At 44.5% G+C, this 20409-nt stretch overlaps 1 protein-coding gene across 1 annotated transcript; it reads right to left on the bottom strand.

Annotated features, from left to right (window-relative positions):
- Positions 1-1404: 1404 nt before the first annotated feature.
- Positions 1405-20365, bottom strand: ccdc85al (coiled-coil domain containing 85A, like). Its single transcript, XM_037472317.2, has 4 exons — positions 19300-20365; positions 16998-18084; positions 4774-4831; positions 1405-3163 (listed from the first exon to the last, which is right to left on the bottom strand). The coding sequence occupies exons 1-4, from the start codon at positions 19549-19551 to the stop codon at positions 3145-3147; spliced, it is 1416 nt and encodes a 471-aa protein (XP_037328214.2). The 5' UTR covers positions 19552-20365; the 3' UTR covers positions 1405-3144.
- Positions 20366-20409: the final 44 nt, after the last annotated feature.

The following is a 20409-nucleotide window of genomic DNA, read 5'->3' on the forward strand; positions in this document are numbered from 1 at the left end:
ATGATGAATCATTATTTGCCCCCTTTGAATTGTACTCACCAGCAACTAGTTGCTAATAACTCAGTGAACCAAAAGCACATTTCTAAACACAATCACAAGAAACGCCCATGGTCAAATATGTTTTATTTGTTCCCCACGTTGATGGCTCATTGTGCAGTATGCAGTATGGTTGCATGAAGTTGCAGTTTGGTTATCTCCGGTTCTGGTTTCTTCTGGTGTCCGTAGGATCTGGTGTGGTTTTTTTATCGGCTGGGTGTGCAGACGGGGAGGATTGACCTGCTGCGACCTTGGAGCAGAACCCTGACGGGGGACGACGGCGGCGACCTCGGGATGGGCAGGACATGCTGCAATGCAGCAGAGCACATCAGTGGCGCTGCATGCTCTCACACACACACACACACACACACACTCAAACACATAAACCTCAGCTCACCAACACACCTACTCTACATAAATACAGCACTGTGGAAGACAAATCAATACAAACACACACACACACACACACACACACACACACACACACACACACACTTTCTCCTCCTGGATAAGCAGTCGAGGGTGTGTCTTAATCAACCTGCCACTGGCTGGCTGAAATGCACCCACCCACATGACTCTGCATGTTCAGCCGCGCGTTAACAGGCGCATGCTCACACACATCTCTTTATAGATGCACACATGTACACAGAGGGAGAATATCTGTGGGTGCACACACACACACACACACACACACACACACACACACACACACATGAGGTACTTTGATGTGGAAGTAACAAATGAGCAATCCCATTAAGTATTGTATAACTCTACATTCATGCCACCATATTAATTTAATTACATACACTAAAAATATTGCACTGATTCCAACATTTATACCCGAGAACGACCAAAAATAACTTTCCCCTTTCCCTACATGTAAGCAAAATCCTTCCTATCACGGTTAATTTTACTTTGCGCTGCAACAACAGTGGCTGCTTCACAGATAAGGCGACTACTCGGTTCTAGCAGGGCATCCCATAGGAGGACCATATGTAGCAGCACTACAAAGTTTTCTGATTTAAGCCCAGCAGAGCGCAGACCCTCATTAAAGACATTTTCTGAGGCAAATAAGTAAATCCTAATCACTCGCAGCAATCCCATCAAACTAAATCAGCCTGAGTTTGCGTCGCTGAGTGCACTGATAATCCTTAAACCCAGTGGATGACCTAATACATATTGGTATTTGTTGTGACCTTGCAGTCTGATATATTTTGTTCTTCTGTTCATAAGAGAGCCTTTGTTCTTCAAACTATTAAAAATAAGCCTTTGAGCCACACTATTGGATAACACACCGCTTTATTATGATAAATATGACCATTGTAGTTCATTTTGATTCGATGCTGCATTTGCTGCCCTCTAACTTCTCAAAAGAGCACCAAACGTTTGTTAATTTCCGGCTGCAAAATGTTAGAGAAATGCTGTGTTTAGTTCTCCTTGACTGCATTCGTTAAAAAACTCACTGCTAAGTTCAGGAAATTTAATTCATTTGATGAAACTTTATTTTCGTGACCAGCTTTTAAAGTTGTACCTTTTTAGTAGAAATAGAGCCATGGACAGTAAGTTTTCAAGAGATGGTCCACATCATTGTTACATCTTCAGCTTTACCCTTTAATCAAATCATAAAAGCACCCCCCCACACATATATAGGTGTCAGAAATCCTTAGCAGTGTAGCAGATGTTGTAGCACAACTGGATTGAGGCGTCAGGATGTGAGGAAAGGCGACGGGTGCAGAGGAAGGGGATCTGCTTGTTACAGCTCCAGTGACTTAACAGGAAATTCCTCCCAGTTTGACCCCATTGTCTCAAAACCGACAGGATGGGAAAAGGCGACGTAGGATGTTTAATGTGCGACAGTTAGGATGCCCTTCTGGCATTATAATCATTATTGAACCATATGGGTTTGCGCCAAATAACTGAGAAACAGCTAGCTCTGATCCTTTATATTCATTCCTGGTGTATGTGACTTTCCTAACCTATAATCGGCATTAACAAATGTGTCTAATATGACATTTGGCTGTAAAGGTCAGCACACTCTTGCCTGAGTCATTATACAGCAAACCAAAATAAAACCTGAACAAGCAATGCACTTTTACATAAAGAAGTTATGTTTATTATTGGTTATATATCATATGCATCTTCATATAATAGTTCTAACACCAGTAAGTCAAAAATAATAATTATAATATATTTATATATAGATATATAGAAAACTATTCCAATAATCTACTTTTTACTTGGACTTTACTTCCTTGTAAAAAAAACACATGGAGAAACATATAATCTTCTCCCCAGCTTCAATATAGGCGCTTTAAGAGAGCAAAGAAGATGATACAAAAAAGAAAGATTACACCTGAACATTTGCATCTTATAGAACTAGAACATCTGTCAGCAGCTTGTAATGATGCCCATCTCGGTTTAAGACACAGGAAGAGGTTTCTTTTTACTTTGCTAGAACATCTTTGACAAATATGCTTTTTGTTTGTTTTTTAAATTCAGCTGAAACGTCTGAAAACATTGAAGAAAATGGCAACCATGTGAGCAGCTGGATTGGAGAGACAAAACATTAGATTACACCAGTCTCATTACACACTGAAGATAAGGGGTATTTGAAGATGAAGGGGACGAGGGAGGAAGAGGTTAGACAGGGAGCAGCGGACAAATAAAGGTTAAGATAGAAATGTTAATTCATGTGCTTCTCCGCCAATGGTGAACATTTGTAAACAGAGGATAGCAGCCACAAATACTAAAGAGTCCTCTATCTTCTCTCACTGATCTCCAGCGTCCCTCCGTGTCTCTGGGACGTAGCTGTGTCACAGTCGGAAGGGAGAGATATCCGCTCTAATCCATTGAGCTGTGGCAGTCTTTGCGAGATTTTCCATCCGTGCTAATAGCATCCTTCCCCAAAACCCCCTCTCCTCATAAACTCTCGATATGTAGAAATGATAACATGGAGGCGGGCTGTTTCAGGGCTATGGACGTGGAAGGAGCCGTGGACGGCAGGCCATCCGGAGTCGGAGAAGATGGCATCCAGGGGCTCTCGTGTCCATGAAGGCCAGAGGAGGGCTTTACCACTGTGACCTCTGCTCCGCTTGAGGGGAGCTGGGGTCAAGAGGAGGCATCAAAGCTGCACAGGAAGAGAACAACAGGAAGAAGAGATGTTTTACACAATATGTGCAAGGTAGTATTGATAGAGCAACGGATAAATGTGGCCGAGCCAATGTATGCTTTTGGCAACAGTGTTTGGTAGATGGTTTCACCTCTAATCAGCAGGAAAACCCAAGGTAGCAGAGGATTCCCTGAGCAAGACACCTAACCCCTAATTGCTCCCTAGGCAAAAATGTAATGCATGGGTAATAATGCAATGTAAGTCGCTTTGGATAAAAGCGTCAGCTAAATAACATGTAATGTAAAGGATTGGAGCGACTCATTTGCTACTACCACCTGGTGTGTCTGGACTCTCAGAGGGGGGGAAATGCCTCCTCTCTCATCTCGGCATCCCGGCCCCTGCTCCGTCTTACGGATGGATGGAGTCCAAGCACCAACAACTATGCCCTTTAAATACTTTTGCTAGTTTGATAAATCATTGTTAAAAGTTCAGAAGTCTCTTCTGATTGAATGCAAATCGTCCTTGAGAGATTTTATGTTTGTGCTTGGATTGACACGCGTATTTCATGAGATGCTTGATGATATGTGCGGTATTAAATTGACTTATTGTTGATTATTCATCCATTGAGCCCGGTCTCTGCTGGGTTAGGCTTAGTTAAAACATTTATAAAATAGGTACTTTTAACTGTAACTTCTTTTGCCAAAAAGATCAACTGACTCATGTTAACACAAACCATAACCATATAGAGCATATATACCATACCATACCATATAAAGCCAATATTCAAATCTTATACAATACATTGCTAATTGCTAATACATTTTTAATAAGTGGATTTTGGTCCAGATGCATGAGGGCCAATGGGTTTTTCCAAAAAAGGTTTTCTTTTGGAGTACACTTTCTTCCGATCCTCAAGTCCCTGAAATGATTGTGTGATAGTAAGTTGGAGTGGGCGGAAAAAGGCCAGGCACAGAGGGAATAGCACGGAAAAAGACTGATGAGAAAGAAAAAGGAGAGGACGCATTTGTCCACGGGTTGAAAAGATCACTGTTTAAGAGAGAATGACTGTGAGAATAAGTGTGTTTTATGCACGTTCATGTGTGCATGCGCTCTGCCTAGTGGGGGCGCGGCGATGCAGCAGGAAGCAGGTATGTCTTGTCTCGCAGTGATTAAATATTAACACACTCCCACTGGGGCCTGATTGAAGATGTGGGATGGCACACAGAGGGACGGGACAGGGTCACCCCTGACTCCGTACCCCCACTGTAAACCCACTGTGATTACACCGGGGCCACACCAAGAACGCAAACACATCACTCATCTGGAGTTAGCACGCTGGGCTAGCTCGAGGGCTGACCCTGCAATGACATGCCATCGCCTCCGAATATTATTCTCAGATATTGTTTCATTGAATCATTCACACGGGGACAGGGTGAAAATATTCAGTTTTTCTGTCCAATCCCAACAGAGCTATTGCTGTTTGTCCTCAAAAACACAATCCAACCCAAGTGGTGAATGTGAAAGGGTGTCAGGGCTGAGGGCCAAAGGTACGATTAAAAACGTGAGCTACGGTATTACAGCATTAGGCCGTTGTTCGTTCTTTGAAAGACTCTGAGGAGTGTTCTTACCTGTCCCATAGCTTGACATTTCTGCAGTTGTTGGTGCAGCAGCCGGCTGATATCAAAGCTGTGACAGAGGAGAGGAGAAGAGCGAGACATGTTTTGAACGTGTGGTTCTGACAAGAAGAGGGACAGATTTATCTCATGATTTCATGACCTCCGTCTTTTCATACTGCTACAAAAATGGGAAATGTAGTCATTAATAAAAGATGATTATGGAGATTGTAGATATTCTTTTATTAGCAGAATAGATATGATTGGTAATTGTCCGAGACACCCTTTTTGGCAAAAACAGCCTGAATATTTACCCCGCTCATGTCTAAAAATGAAGGGAGCCTTTTCCCGGAAGCATAGCCTGGAAAAGAACACTTGAAACAACAAAACCGCAGATTGCTGTACGACTTTATTTTGGTAAAACAGATAAAACAGATTAAAAAAACAGATAAAAAAAAGATATATAGTTTGTGTTAATAAGTGAGGCTCAGAGCTGCCTGGTGGCAAAGGTGTTTAGACCCTTTATGCTAAAATACAGCTATTGCCCTGAGGCTCTAACTCAACATCATATCCAGACAAGACAGTGTTCTCATCCAACCCAAAGGCTACAAAGCTAATAAGCACATTTCCTTCTTTCAGTACAGGTAATCTCATACGCTTTCATATTTCTCTACTTTAACCTCAAAGAATTTGGAGACAATAGTAACACCCAAATTGTGCAGGTGAATGAGCTTTTAGAATTCACTGGAAGATGATTTATTTGGTTTAAGAAGTAATACATTGCAATAAACAACAATCCGTAAACATACGTAAGGGTCTCTAGCTCGACATCCCTGACCAAAATTCTGTGGGGGTTTTTTTTCTGCTTGGCAAGAAAAATGTTGCTTCCAAACAAAATTGTGTTAGTGTAAAGGTGTTTGAAAGTTTAAACCTTCGGCCACAACTTAGTTTGGGGGAAAATGTGAAAAATGCCTTTACCTTAAAGCGGTCCAAGTTTAAAAAGATATTATCTCTCTGTACATAGTTTGCCCTTCAGAACAATTCTTTCATCTTTGCCCCCTTGTTTGAGTCTCCCTTGCTCTCTTTCTCTCTCTCTCACGAGCCTATAATCATGTTTTCAGCACATTTCCTCTCCTTGGCAAGCTCACGTCTCTCATTAAAGATTCATAACGCTCCTGTGACCGCTGAGTTCATGAAAGATTCTGCGAGCCACCTTCGTTGAGTTTCCTGGCCTTTCCCTCACTAGTCGTGAGATGCCGTGTAGGGCTGCGGGGAATTTTCATCTGGAGGTCAGAATGTACTGAATGGAATTGTTTTCACGGCCGGAGCCAAGCTCATAGATCGGTTCGAGGGAGAGCAGTAGACACATGATCACATTCGTCCTGACAAGACAAACAAAGACACACAAAGACACAGGACATCTATGGGAACTGTACATGATAGGCGTTTAGATCTCAGAGTGCTGAAGCTATTACAATGTTTTAGGGATTCATGTCAGAACGTTGGTTATATTGGGGCAAAATAAACGCTTTGCAATGTGATTTGTACCAGATGTGTTCCACAGGAATTTTTAATAATAAACACATGTCTGCAGAGCCTCGTCTTCACCCTGCCATATGAAGGTGGCCGCCTCCCTGTTCTTAAGCTCATTAGCTCCAGATCAGTTTCACACATGTTTCATATTTCTGTCTTGTTGCATCATTTTCGGGCGGGTCATATTTGTATTCCTGACTGAATACACCTGCAATGCTTACGGTCAGGAGTACAACGGCAACAAGAAATGCTTGGTTCAAAAACATCTAAAGAGCGAGCAGAAACGATACAGTTGGTATGAAGCAAACTTGGTCTTTGGACTGATGGACGAGAACAATTAGCTTTAATGGATTTTCTGTCCCACGGTTTGCAGTCACACACAAGGGGCACAAGATTACAGACTGCGGTCTAGTGATAGAGGAGTCCTGTGAACACACAGACGCCATGTGCCAAAATCCAGGAAAATCCCTTTAAAGTGAACTTGATCCATGTCTAATAAAGCTTGCCTTGAGATCTGTTGAAGGAGAGTTGTATAGCGTGAAAACATACAGAGCACTTGGAGGGGCTTTGTTGATTTAGTTATAGGCAGGGCGTTGAACCCCAAATTGGATTTGAGGGTATGTGAGAGATGTGTAGAGGAAAGAGGCCTGTGTGAGGGTCAGAGCAAGATAATGTGATTACTCAAGAATAATGTGGGGCCTAAGCTCCCTTGAATTACACCTATGTACACCAGAGCTCAAGTGAAAGCCTCGAAATTTCCCCACAAAGTGATGTGGGCGATTGGTCGGGAAGGAGCTGCTCCCACATGGAAGGAATCACTGTTCCTGCCAGACACCCGTAATCAAAATATGAGTACTAATCTTCAATCTTTAAAGCCCACAGAGGTTCAACGCGCTTTATAACGAAATCGGGCGTCTATTGATTCCAGAGAAGATTTGGGGATTTCAGAGTAGCGCTGAAAAGTAAAGTCTGAGTGAGTGGTGTATCTGTAAGAATGTCTCCTAATTAGGAAATAATGTTGTTATTTAAGTCTGAACCATGCCAGTAAACACGAGAACCTGCTCTCCCAATCCTCTTTGATCCTCGTCACACCCCCCCCCCCCTCCCTCTCTCGACTGATCAATGCAACGTCATTTCACACGTCCATTCCCTCAGATCTCTGAACAATCTGGCACATACACTATTCAGGCTGGCTGGCATGTGGAGATGCATGGTGGATCAGTGACCTTCCGGGGGGGCCTTCCCTTTGACGTCCCCTCGGCCGCTAAAAGTCAGTGCCGTCACGAGCCACTCTGGGGCACGCGGATGAACCCTGGAGTGTGCAGTACAGAGATCCTTAACTAGCCGGAACAGAAAAAAAAGAGTAGGGTGTTTATGGATTCATGTGAGAAATGCCCCGGTCTTGTGAGACTAGACTTCCAAGTGGATGTCGTTTGAGATCTGAGGTGCTTCATCGCTTTGGCTGCTCCTGCTGCACTGGATTGTCGGCTGAGTGACTACACTGGTGGTTAATCCTGGCCAGTCAGTCCTGGAGAGACACCGCGGGGCTTGTCTTTCTTATGAACGGCTATGTGTAAAGAATTAATAACATCACGGTGGCATTTACTGAGGCTGCACTTTTCAAATTCAACCAAAGATTGCCGGAGAGCGGCGCACAGGTCCAAGTCCTGTTTTGGAGAAGCTGGAGCCTGTTGACATCTACTATCTTAAAGGTCAAATCCAGACCAGACACACAGGCTACACAGACAGGGAATGTGAAGAGTTTCATTTTCACTTGTTGGAACCTGTAGAATTACAAATTGAAATCCTAATAAACCGTCCTCTAAATCAGTGGTTCTCAACTGGTCTGGCTCCAGGACCCACCATTACCCCTTAATGACAAGCCGCGACCCAAATCGAGGAACATTCTCAACATCTCAAATTTATTCAACATCAAGCTGGCAAAAAAAACGACACTTCACTGCATTAAAAAAGTCCCTTCAAAATAAAATCACAGGATGATTTTTTTTCTTTTTTTTCTAATTTTTATTTTCCCATGCAAAGGCCCGCGACCCGCTAAAAACGGGTCCGCGACCCACCAGTTGAGAATCACTGCTCTAAATCCTGATGCTACTCGCCACACTGATATTTAATTGCTCCTTGAGGCTACGTTCGTGCAGAACAAAAAGAATTACGGTCCCGAGTCCCTGGTTTAAACTTTTAAACGTGTTGCCGTGGCTGTGCTTTCTGCTCGTATCGCTATCACAAAGAAAGTACACTTTGTGTTCTGGCCTGTTCTCGCCCTACCGCATAGTTCATTTAATCTGATGAATTCATGCAAACATATTTTTTATCAGCTTTACCCACTTACGCAATGCAGTAAGTGTTTGTTTTTTACACTAAAACATTGTACTCGGATTGGTTTCACCTGCTTCCTCGTAATATAACGGTGGAGCTGGAGCAGGTAGGTCATTAGTTTAGCATAGCAGAGAGAATGAAAGCAGGGGGTATCTGACTACTGTTTAATCTGTGCACAAACAGAGAACATGAAAAACTACCCCTTGTTGTTTTATGTGGAGTCTTTATGTTAAATAAGCTCCTGGCTCTAGCTCCATGGTGAGATAATGAGAATAGTAAATAAACTCCTTTCCAGACATGTGAAACAATCCTTTATCAAAAACAGCTGGACTCCGAGTGAGGAATTGCCTTACTGCCCATTTGGATGTCCACATACGCATATTTCTGAGAAATTACTGCTGTTTTCAGAGGAATCATTTTATTACTCTTCATTATTATGATTATATGTATTTAAGGCTGGGTCTAACTAATTCCTTGTGTTGCTCCAACCCCTTTTTATTACTAAAGCTCACATGTATTATCACATCAAGACTATGCCGAGTATCAAAACACAGGAAGAAGAAAGGGGATGCTGTCACACTGTTCACAGTTCACAGGCTACACGAACTAATCGTACGTGTAGCCTGTGAACTGTGTAAGGACTATAATGAAGGTAGAGATGGCAGCGGGAACAAACAGAAAATGACTGGAAGCCACAGTTTCTGCAGTTTGGCTCACAGTGAGGCTGAAGAGATGAGAGCATGAAACTCACTGGAGTAAACTGGATAATTGGAACCTGGTAGGCCAGAAGAGCTGTGTGACTGTGTGTGTGTGTGGGGGGGGGGGGGGGGGGGGGGTGCGTGTGGTTCTTTTGACTTGGTGATCTCAGTGGCACAGACAGAGCTACACGTATCTACATGAAAAGAGAGTCTACTGCTCTTGACATTTTAAATACTACCAGGAATTATTGTTGTTATTGTAAGTGTACCGGAACTCATTCTTCTTAAATCAGAAGCCATTTCTGTGTTTAATATTTAAACAAAAGAGATCAGCAGAGTAGGAAGAAAAATACCATCAGAAAGATTTATACAGGCGAGGGCACATCGCCAGCCCTCAATTCTTCTGTTGTCCTCAGTGCTCAAGTTCTACAAGGCTTGTGTTCACAGTGGTGTGGGATCCTCATTCTGCTACAACTAGCAAAGGTGAATGCATTCATATTTAAGCAGACATTTGCTTCATAAACTGCTGTTCTCCATTTTTAACATGTCACTACACATCGCTGCTCAGCGCTGTTGAATAAAATAACAGGGCAGGCATACAGTGGTGTGTCGAACATTATGGTGTGTGTGTGTGTGTGTGTGTGTGTGTGTGTGTGCGTGCGTGCGTGCGTGTGTGTGTGTGTGTGTGTGTGAGAGGGGCTCAGATGGGTGAGGATGAGACACAATATTGGTTATTGCACCAGCTGTGGATGATGTCATATTTCCAGTAGCCCACGATGCTTTGCTGCTTCCTCTCTTCCTTTAATGGCTTGTGTCTCCTCAACTCCCACAAGCCTTGGGACCTTGGTGACCCATGTCCTGTGGCTGAAACTTGTTTACACTCTCTCACACTGTTTCATCCCTCCTCTCCCTGATGAAAACAACTAATCCTTCTGTAGTTGCGCATGTTGAAATGCGCTTTGTATTAAGATAGAAACAATACAATGTGTTGCATCAGAAATGAAAAACAATGTGAAGGCAGTTTGCTTCAGAGCACTTTAGTGAAGTATAGGATTTATGTACGATCGTGTCCCGAGGGAGCCTGAGGGAGCCTGAGGGATGGGCTGACATTAACGCTGCTGTACGGGGCCTTTGGGGTTACAATTAGGTGTGGACATTTACATTCTTTTGCTCTTAAAATAAACCACACACACACACAAATAAATCACACAGCTTTCCTCACATTAAGGAAACAACGGCTATGTGCCGAAAAAGACTGCATCCCGTAATTCAAATCAGAGCATCAATATACCATTTAATTGCTCAATTACGGTAAATTCATCAGTTAACTATTGAAAAGATGTTAGCACACTAGCACAGAAAAGAACACCTACAGTTCAAAGCAACAAGCACAGGAATTATTTAATTGACATGTTCTACCTGCAGCTGAAGTGCTCAAAAAGCCCATTGAAAGATGTAAATAAAAGCACCTTTTTGCAGTAAGAGCAAAGGAAATGAGCCAGTTAGTGTGGAGCAGTGAAATTGATTTCAATATCTCAGAGAGGAAATCGCACAGACTAAAAGACTTCTCTAGAAGAGAACTAAGCGATAACGATATGAACATGGCCAGTCCTTTTTACCTCGGTCGGATAAACCCATTCATCCGCAGTAATGGGAGCTGCACACATGCCTCGCTGTCATTCTCATCAGGAAAAACATTACATCAAATGCACATAATGCACAATACGGACCAGAGATTTATGCCCCAGGAAATGGAAACCTACATCCTGCGTGTCGGGAAAGGGAGGTATAAAAATGTTTAGACTTGTTATGGTCCCAATATGTTATCTCACGTTCTGTTCAAACGTGTTATAAAAGATGTTGAGGCTGTAAAATCCATCCACACATGCGATGGTAGCAGCAAAGAAGCTCATCATTACAGATTGATGAGTGATACAAATGCACAACTATTAAAATCTTCCTCTTCCTCTGAGATTAAAAGTTGGATTCTCCTGCACAGAATGTACCATTGCTAAATTCAATCCAGTACCAGGTCTGGAATGAGCAGTACCTTCTGAAGGTTAAACTTTGATCCCCTTTCCAGACATGGAATACATGGAACTGTTATGCAACATTAAGGACTCATGGATATTATCTTTCCATTTAAGCCTTTATTAATGACAGGAATTCACTGAATTCAATAGAATTTGTTATGAAACAGTCTAAATTCATTACTGAGGCCTCCATGGGACATTTAAATGTAGATGTAGAGGCCATTCGCGACAGGATTGTATAAAGTTCTTAATACTTTTCTTCTTTGCAAACCCGTCAAATTTTGGAAAAATTCCTCCGGGCTGAAATTGAACTCCGCCAAATGCCAAAATCAGATTTAAATCATTTTCCTAAAGAGATGATAATTAACAGCACTTCTCTTATTTTGGGATGACATGCAGTTATTGACTATGAGTGCGTAACCTGAAAACCCATTTATTTCTCCTATTAATTCTACGAATGCTCCTTAACAAAGGCTGAATAAACAATATAATCATTGCACCCAATGCATGGACTGAAATAAGTATCCCATCTTCCTGGTGTCAAATGGAGATGCCTGACAGCTGCTAAACAAACAGCTGCACACGTACGTGTACGTGCACCTGATGCACTCAGTTACATTTGTCCAGCTCCGCTCACCTCGTCCCCTGCTGCCCTCAGACTCAGCGTGAGAAACGGCGTCATCATGCAACATCGCATGGCAACACGACGTACGGTTACTGCTGCTGACTTTGGGACTGACAGACGTTCCCTCGGGGGCGCAGTCCCGCCCTCGCGCATGGCAGCTCCTCAACTTCCAGTTAATTACCTGGCTTAGCAAGCTTCTTTCCCTCTCAGCCCAGTGGGCCGCTCCCCGTTGGCGCGGCGTGGTAAGGGCGAACACTGCTCCCGCTTCCACTGGGTTTGCGTGTCTACCGAAGGACTGCAGCTACTGCGGCACATTTGGCAGATCCCTCTGGGGTTTGGGCTGCAGCGACGCCCGTACACGCTGAGCGGCCTCCCTCGTAACTCACACAGCTACTGCTGGTAGGGGGGGGGGGGGTGTTTGGGATGCACCATGCAGTGGCCAACTGCTCCATGTCTACATAAATACTGATTGAATAAGCAGTTTTAAAAGAAAAAAAATCGAGACACATGAGAGTGACAGAATGCTGAAGATGAACACACACGTTTGTATGTATTAGATCTGCAGTACATTGTCATTCTCCTCGCCTCCCCCTGATTTATTATTTACCATGCAAAAATGTTGTTCTCTTGTTTCAGACATTTCACACTCCATTTCCCAAAGATATTCCTGTTGTCATGAGCCTTTGACTGGAATTTTGGGCAAAGGACCGGGATTGTACATTGTTTGATCCCTCCAGGAGAAGCAAGCTTTAAATAGAAAAAGCTGAGACGGCTTGATTAAGAATGACAAAGGATATGCACTGGAGGTAGATAAAGAAAAAGCCTAATCATGCACTCCTTGGTAAATAGCTGCACTGATGGCCTACAGGGGGTGTTTAGGGTAATTGGTCTCAGGTGTGATTACAAATTCAGATACCATCATAGCATTTAAAAGTAAGATTTTTTTCCATTTACAGGGTTGTGACAAAGACATCCACCTTGGGAAACACCTCTGGTGGCCTCAGGCCAAACTCTCTCTGAAGCTTCTAACCTGCACTCATTCCTTCACTGTGATCAATTAAACTAAACATAAAATACTCCTTTAAATAGCCTTTAGCAATAGAAACACGATACAAAGTCAATCTATGCAACATACAACTTTGGTGAACTAATCTATTTGAATTACTGCAGCCTTATGCTCCCCCAAATCCTTTCATGCCGAGCAGCTGCGACAAACATGTGAGTTTCTTCATGCCTCTTAGGCTGCGAGACTCCACAAATTATCAGGCGGGTGCTTTCCATCCTTCGCCCTGGCAGACGAGAAAAGAAGAGGAGAGAGGGGGAGTCAGAGGAAGAGGAGAAGATGTTTTGGAGGGGAAGAAAAACAACTTAGAAAAATACGGTCAAATCCTTCCTCGACCCTCTCCCCTCGGCTCAGCCTGGCAAACAGACATCCTCCAGGAAGAGGACTTTGTCTTCAGAGTTTTCTCTCTGTCCGACAGCTGGTTGTTAACACTGGCAGCCAATTAGGATGGGAGGAGAGAGAAAGGCAAGCGAGGAGACAAGAGAGATCGCCTGGCTTTCACAGTGACAGTGGAGAGTGGGGGAGCGTTATCTGAAGCCAAAGCATCAGTGAACATTTCCTGTTTCAAACCGGCAGCAGCACTCTCAAACAGCCAGAGGAGCTGGATGAAATGATGCTAGAATTATAAATTAATAGAATGAGAATGAATGAGGCTGTGGGATGATCCGTGCTAATTCAAACAGATAAAACACCATAAAATTCACAAGAACGGAGGATTATGCCGTCAGTGTCTGTCACTTGACGGCGCTATAAGAGTTAAACGCAATGCAAATGAAGAACATAGAAGGGGACACAACACAAGCAAAGAGGAATCCTCTTCTGCCACAACACGGGCTTAACATGTAGAAAACATATTCCTCAACATGACAAGACATGTTCAGCATTCAGAAGAGGCGATGCGAGAAGGAAACCTTTTCCAGGAGAGGAGGGACGATGTGACACATTTGTTGTTGGATTTTCAGATATAGAAATTACGCACATGTGTAAACTGCGGGGAGAGCTTGGCTTTATGCACAGAACATTTCTGGATTTTACACTGTGTGTGTGTGTGTTTGCATTGGCATCACAAGGGCAGAGGTTCTCACACACTCTTTTGTTCCCATGCAGCCTTTTTTTTTCTCCTCACGATCCTCTGAGCAGCTTAAGCTAATATGCAGAACTTGTGATTGCTAAAGCAGAAAACATGATTAAGCCTCTCCTCTTTCTGAAAAAGACCCTCTGCAGTGTAGAGATCCTATAGGCTTAGCAAACCGTCTGGGTCAGGAGACTACAGTGTTCACGGCTGATTATCTTTCACTATGAGCGAGTCTATCACTTGGGAAGACGGGCATATTGGATCCAGCTGAGCAGACGGTTTCATCGTTTATTTGTAGTCAGATTGACTCTTAACATGCATTACAGGCCAATCATTTGATTTGTGCAAAACAAAATGGTTTCAGGAACTGAAAAAAAGTGACATGCAGTTATTTTATCATAATTTATGCACTTTGTACTCTCTGAATGCTCTATATACCTTGGTAGGTACACCCCTTTGTTATTTTCTGGTTTATTTATTGTTTATAAAGCAAAACTAAGAATGTTTCTGGTGGCTTTAAAGATTGTACCCCTCCCCCAGCTGTAGAAATGACCGAATATGTGTGATAAGCTCACTAAAACATGCAGAGGTCATTTGCATTAGGAGGGGCAAAGGTCAGAATGATGTGTCACTGTCATCTGGGATTTTTGTCACGAATTGAAATGGCCTGAGCTTCGGTGCTGTCGAGTGGCACGCGAACATGCAACTTTCATTTGTCTGAATAAAACACTGCTACATTGACACTGGATGGGACACATCCATCCAAATCACACACACACACACACACAAGCACATAAAAAAATGAAATAATACTGTGCACGGGGCTTAGAGGATAATCCAAGTGAGTGGAGTGTACTACATCGTCACAGGAATCAAATTCCCTCTTCGGGCAAAAAGGGACATGGCAGTAAGGACGGGTCACTAGACGACCCACACGGACACAGAGCCGCTCTATTTACTTCCACCTCGCATCAGGTACCTACACTTTCATTCCTGTAGTGTGTTTTTTTGTTTTCGTTTTTTTTTAATCTGTCAGCTAAATTCCACACTAAAATACAGCCTGTCTGATTCTATTTTGACACAATTAATTTAGTATCAACACTACAAAAGCATAACCTTCAACTGTGGTGATTGCATGTCTTGATTTAAGTGTAAATACTCTGGCACTTGAAGTTCGAGTGCTTGTCAGTTCAGTGGAGTCATGGGGAATGATATAATGATAGGTCTACTACTACTGTAAATCACACACACACACACACACACACGTTTCTCTCAGACACAGGCTTGAAGAAGCCTTTGTGAACCTGGTCAAAGGCTGTTTGGTCCCGATTAGCTAAGTTCATAAACAGTTATGCCACAATTGGCAAACCACCGGACGTGAGGCCCACTGCACTCACAACATTTTCCAATTAAGGATTTGCAAAGCATTAATGTGCCGTGGCCTTTGGCAGACATCATAAGGGTTTCAGGTTACAAGAAGATTGAAATCTCATAAAGGGCTACAGAGTAAAAGGAGATTTGAGATAGAAACGGAATGATGATCCAACTCAAAGTTGTGTGTGTCAGCTGCAATCGGTAGAGATTGCAAAATGGCAAGAAAAAGCATTTTTACAAGGCTACAGTGGCTGTAATATGGTTATTGCACTTCAGGAATGTAGTGTTTTAGTTAAATAAATGGGGAGAATGCATAATATAGTTGGGTCATCCCTCGCCGTAGTTTTTCTCAAACCCCACTACACCATGTTTCTAACAATTTTTCAGTCCCTAAAAAACAACAAGATGACCCTGATCACAGTTACATCCGCAGGGCATTAGCCACGGCAGAGCTCCTCCACGGCTACAGGTTACATAATACGACGTCTATTTTGTAGTGCTCCCTGTGACCTGATGTGTCAAATGAGTAAAATGCTAATGAGATAGAAAGTTAGCACACACATAATTTCATTGCTTTCTAAATATATTTTTATGACCAAAGATATCAATCCAAAAAATCAATAGTCATAAATGACTCAACATCCTGTAGCATGCAAGCACATAAATACTGATATTACTTTGTGAGATGTAATTGAACTCCTTCCTGTGTTGGATTTACTCGGTGTTGTGTACACGGTTTCTCTTGTAATATCAGGCCTGTATTGCAAAGTCAGGCAGTAATTTCACCTTGAGGAATTTGTCCTTTAGCTTCTGCCAGCTCTGTGTCTGCCACTCAGCACTTTTTTCCCTCGGACTCCAGAAATCATTATCAGCCACGGTGGGGTATTTAAACAGCAGCCAAGTTGGTGCTTTGATATTCCTCCTTCTCTCTGACATCCCTTACTCTCACTTATCTCACTGAGATAGTGCAGCAAAGTCAGAGCGGTAATTTGTCGCCCGAGAGACGCACACGTGTTACAGAGCTATCGCTCTCCGAGCGTCGTTCGTTTGAGTCGAATCGGTTCGATTTAGATACAGAACGTGTAAAATAATGAAATAATCGCCCACAGTCCTCTTGAGAGGCAAAAAAAATCAATATTGCTGTATATGTCAACAGTCACAACAAGGAAGAGATCTCTGTTTTCTAAATCAAATAAGTGCATCCGATATCAAGCATCTTTTTTTTATTTTTACATAACAACTGTGTCTACCATGCCATGTCCTTCACATACAGATACGACCTTGAGAAGCATTTGTGTTAACTGTTAGTGTACTAGTTTGTTTGTGTGTGTGTGTATGTCTGTGTGTGTGTGGTTTGAGTGAAACAGTGTAAATCATCCTCTATAAAGTTTTTAGAGGTTATTAGAAAATAAAAAAATCATGGGTTGATCACATTCCTTGCAGTCACAATGAAACACACACATAGACAGACACACACACACACACACAGAAACAAACCTACCATTCATGCCGTTGTAGATGCCGCGATGGTGTGGCGACAGCTCGTCTCCTGCGGGCCTCCTCTGCCCGTCTCTCACAGGGCTGCCAAACTTCACATGGTCAGGGCTCAAGCTGTACTGGTGCCTCTGAGTTTCAGGGCTTCCTCCTGTGAACACGCAGCCTTTTTCATGGTGCTCAGAGGCCCCTAAATGAGCCTGCCGGGACTCGGGGCTCCCGCAGCCCAAACTGCTGATGCTGCTCCTGTGGTGCCTCTGGTAGAGCTCCCCGCTGCCTCCCTGACCCAGGAAGTGCTGCCTCTGGCCCAGGAGGAGATCGGAGCTGTGGTGCTTGGGGTGCTGCTCCGGACTGCGCCGGCCCACGTTCCTCCCGTATTTCTCCGGGCTGAGGCCCCTCATGGCTCGACTGTGGTCAGGCACGGATATGGAGCCGCAGCGCGGCCGGGATAGCTGGGGCAGCGTGTATGGGTACTCCAGGCTTGTACTCCGGTGGCGCCCAGCAGGGTGCTCAGGGCTGGGAACCTCCCTACCACCCCCACTTATACCTCCTATTCCACTGATGCTGCTGCACCTGGGTTTGTGCACAAGCTCGGGGCTCCCTTTTTCCCCGCCGCCACCAACCCCGCACACCCCCGGAGCCAAGTGAGGCTGCTTATGTTGAGGGTGATCGGAGCTGTCAATGCTCCCTGCGCTGGAGGTGCTGCTTCCGTCTCCGACATCTCTCAGCAGGAGGCCCTGCCCGGGCACCAGTAGCAAACTACTCTGGCTGTCTATGGAGTTGCGGCACCCTCCCAGCCCGGCACTCCCTCCTCCTCCTCCACCTCCTCCTGCTACCACCCCTTTCTCCTCGTCCAGCAGTAGGCAGAGCTCCTTCAGCTCCAGGTTCTCCCGGATTACCTCTTCCTGTCGGAGCTCCAGCTCCTTCAGTTTCTGGAGGTAGAGGGCCACCTCTTTGCGCATGATGCTGGCACTGTAACGTCCCAAGCGCTGCCACTCCCTGGATACACGCTTGCCTTTCTGTCGGTCGTCATCCAGGAAGCAGCACAAGTCCCGCAGCTCACGGTTGTCCTCCTGCAGCTTCTGATTAATATCCTGAGAGGAAGGAAATTACAAGAAGAAAAGACACATTTAAACTGTGGATGTAATGATTAGCTAATTAAGAAGCTCTCATAAAATAAGGTCAATGCTGATCAGGGCAGATTTGGTTGAAAACCAAATAATGTTTTATTCCATGCATTCCAACAAAACTCAGATCACTGATCACTTACAAATCACTGCAACCATTCTCCGAATTCAAGCAATTTATCACTCTTTTAGATATCAGTGTATCGCTGTGTGCAATCACAATGCAATGGAATCCTAATCCTCCGTCTTCTCCACAAAAGCACTGACTCACTGTGTGCCATTCAATGCACGGCAGGGGATGGAGAGGCCACACACAGATATAGAACAGGTTTGAGCAGAGACATTTCACGCCCCTAACATTTAACACCACCAACATTTACTTAAAGGTCCCTCCTTCACCTCCCCAAGAGCTCCTTCCTCTCTCCCCTCCCTCTCACGCTCTCACGCTCTCTCCCTTTCTTACCCTGCAGCTCTTTCCTGTGTAATTAGGCATCTTGGTGGAGAGGTGACAAGGTCTCCAAGAAAGGCAAATGATCCCCATGTGTTTCCCATGCCACCTCAGGCTGGGTCTCATCCGTATTTGTGAATATTATAGCAGGGGAGAAAGTTGAAGGCAGTATACAATGTTATTGAAAAGGTAAATGTTTGCATTGACTTTCAAAGCATGCTGGGTTGTGAAGGCAAAATGATACTGCACACATAGATTTATGTGCAGGATTTGTCTAGGAATGTGAGGTGTGTGCTTATGCATGGCTCAGAGAGAGAGAAAGATCTGCACACCAGATTTCAGCATTGGCTAGAGGAATGAATAGAAGATCACGCCCTATTGGGAGGATGACTTTTAACCTCATTGGCCAACATACTTGTTCTATTCTAAGCTGCATTGTAAGGATACAATTTGACATTGATTTCCCTTCCAATGTGGACTCTTAATTATAAGACTAAAACCTCCGCCCAAAAAACATGCACCTAAACGCCTAACTTAGGTTGAGCTGCCCATGAAACCCAGAGTCTACACCCATCCACCTCAGATTCTCATCCAGGCCCTCCCAATGCCACAGTGAACTCCAGCAATGCCATCTGTTCTCGTAACCCCCCCCCCCCCCCCCCATAATACTATGCGCGTTCTCAGGTGCGCTCCGAAACTATGATCTCATCCTTCACCAACGCGCGCCCCCTCACCTTCAGCCCCCTGATCTCGTTCAAGTGCAGCTGGAGGCTGCGATTGACCTCTCGGATGAGATTCCCGTGGTCCAGAATCACGCTCATCTTGTCGGCCTCGGATCGCCTCAGCCGCCGCACCAGATCCTCCTTGGTCCACTTGAGCAGCTCCTCGTCGGCTACGCCGGAGATGTCCTCCGCCGGACTTTCAGCCTTCGCTATCGACAGCTGGAGCTGCGGCTGGGGGGGCGGCGGCGGAGTCGCCTTCTCCATTTGGCACAGCTCCTCCGACGAAAAGGGGCAGAAAATAGACGAGAGGCTCGTGGACGACCTCTGCTCGCATCCGCTCCCCCGGTCAAATTGAAGTGGAAAACGGCTACCGGGAGAAAGTCCTTCGCATGGTTGAGGCTTTTTGTGTGCCGTTTTTTCTTCCTTCTGTTGCTTGCGACTCTTCCACCCCCCTCTGGAGCAACAGCTGAGCGCGAGATCCGGGCGGAGAAGCGGCTCTGCTGTCGATCACTGCAGCATCCTCGGGCTGCGACCGGGCTGCTCACGGTGCGAGTTAGCGCCGAGACATCCAAATGTCTCCGCCAAGCGTGGGCAAAGTGGAAAAAGCTTCGGCGGACATGCACGCATACACATGCGCACGCACGCACACACACACACACCTGCCGCCGCCTGTAGGGTGAGCGCGCGGGGAGAAGACAGGGGAGAGGGTCCGCTGTGTACGGCACGAACACCGAGAGAGGAAGAGGGAAGAGCTCTTCCTCCCAGTCCCTCTCTCTCTCTTTCCCTCTCTAGCTCTCTCACTCCGGGGATTTAAGCTTGACGGAAAATGTTGCTTGGTTACAGCGCCGCTTAATGTTCAAAGACACTCTCAACACGCGGTGTGAAAGGATGACTTCACCTCCTTTACTTGAATTGACTTACTTGAAAAGCGCCTTCTGATATCTCTCACGACCTCATTTGGCAAATAAAATGTAGGTTACTAACAGTTTAATAAATACCTAATTTATTGTCGTAATTAACTGGGCTTATAAAAACACACACCAGGCCAACAATTCAATTAAAAGTCAAATGTAGGCTATGTCAATTGTCTCCTCACATTCTATGAAGTGCATTTCAAGATCA

Source organism: Pungitius pungitius, chromosome 9 (assembly GCF_949316345.1).
Source record: "Pungitius pungitius chromosome 9, fPunPun2.1, whole genome shotgun sequence".
NCBI lineage: Eukaryota > Metazoa > Chordata > Actinopteri > Perciformes > Gasterosteidae > Pungitius > Pungitius pungitius.